This window comes from Penaeus monodon, chromosome 29, assembly GCF_015228065.2.
Source record: "Penaeus monodon isolate SGIC_2016 chromosome 29, NSTDA_Pmon_1, whole genome shotgun sequence".
NCBI lineage: Eukaryota > Metazoa > Arthropoda > Malacostraca > Decapoda > Penaeidae > Penaeus > Penaeus monodon.
In genome coordinates, this window is record NC_051414.1 from 28,573,668 (window position 1) to 28,574,836 (window position 1,169).

The 1,169-nt window shown below is 32.4% G+C and overlaps 1 protein-coding gene across 1 annotated transcript in view; it reads left to right on the forward strand.

The window, feature by feature from the left end:
- Positions 1-204, forward strand: part of LOC119592111 (prolyl 4-hydroxylase subunit alpha-3-like) — an 8,619-nt gene extending 8,415 nt beyond the window's left edge. Inside the window, exon 13 of the mRNA XM_037940931.1 lies at positions 21-204. Coding sequence (XP_037796859.1) covers positions 21-91 — 71 coding nt within the window. The 3' untranslated portion in view covers positions 92-204. The remainder of the gene's footprint in view (positions 1-20) is intronic.
- Positions 205-1,169: the final 965 nt, after the last annotated feature.

A 1,169-nucleotide genomic window follows, 5' to 3' on the forward strand; every position in this document is an offset into this window, starting at 1 on the left:
CAACTTTTCATCTTCCGCAGTCGCCGTGAAGTGGATCCGGGAGAACGCTAACTTCCTTCGGCGTCCGTGCTCGACAGACCCAGAAGAATGATACTAAGGAACACTGCGTATTTCATCTCTTGCCTTACCTATGACATTTCGTATCTTCTCCAACTTTTAATTAACAGGTTTCGTATGGCGAAATAAAAGTTGTTAAGAAATCGTTATGTAATTTTTCTTTCTGTATGCTGATCTGTTCATTAATCCCTATTTCTTTTTTCATAGTGATAAGTTTTACGTGGAGTTTTACATTCTACCTTTGCATAAGTGTCTTTTTAAATATACGGCATCTATATTTTCGTGGCAATTATATGTCAACATTCCGCACACCATTTTTCATATAAAGACAGAATATACATTTTCATAAATTAATGAAAAGAAATGACAGGAACAGTGGCAGTTTACAAACAAGAGCAGTCCTAACTCTATTAACCTCTGCCTTTCACTTTCTTTCTGCTCAAAGGATAAAAGACCACGCAAAATAACTTTGTTGAAATGTCCACAAAAGCACACGACTTTTATTTGTTGCTTTTCCCGTGCGATTACGCAGATACAAATGCCGGTAACTCATTCTTGCATCTACCTTGTAACTATCACACATTTGAAAACAGTTCTGTAGTAGAATCTTATAGTATATATTATTAATATTATCCTCACATCTTTTGAAATCTACAAGTTTAAATAAAACATTAATTAAAGGAACAAAAACAAACAAAAAAACTTACAGTCATAAAAGATAGTCCTATAAGATTCTGGCTGTTCTCTCTTAATCATTATCATAGTAGTTACTTATTTCTACTTTGAACTTTAGCAATTATGTAATTATGTTTATTCTATCTACCATTACTTACTTTTCAGCCCAGTAAAATGCTTGAAATATCTACTAGTACATAGGAGAAAAAATCCTAAATTTCTAAACAGTTGATTTTTTTAGTTACATTCCTGAGAGGATACACATACACCATGCCTCTACATTAACTATTTATTGCTAATATTACAGATAAAATACATTTCCAAAATAACATATACTCCGTAAGATGGAAGGAATACGATTCATTTTTTAATGATGGTTGGGCATATATTTTGCTTTTGCCCTTCTTATTCTGAATATTTTGAAAAAGTCACATTCC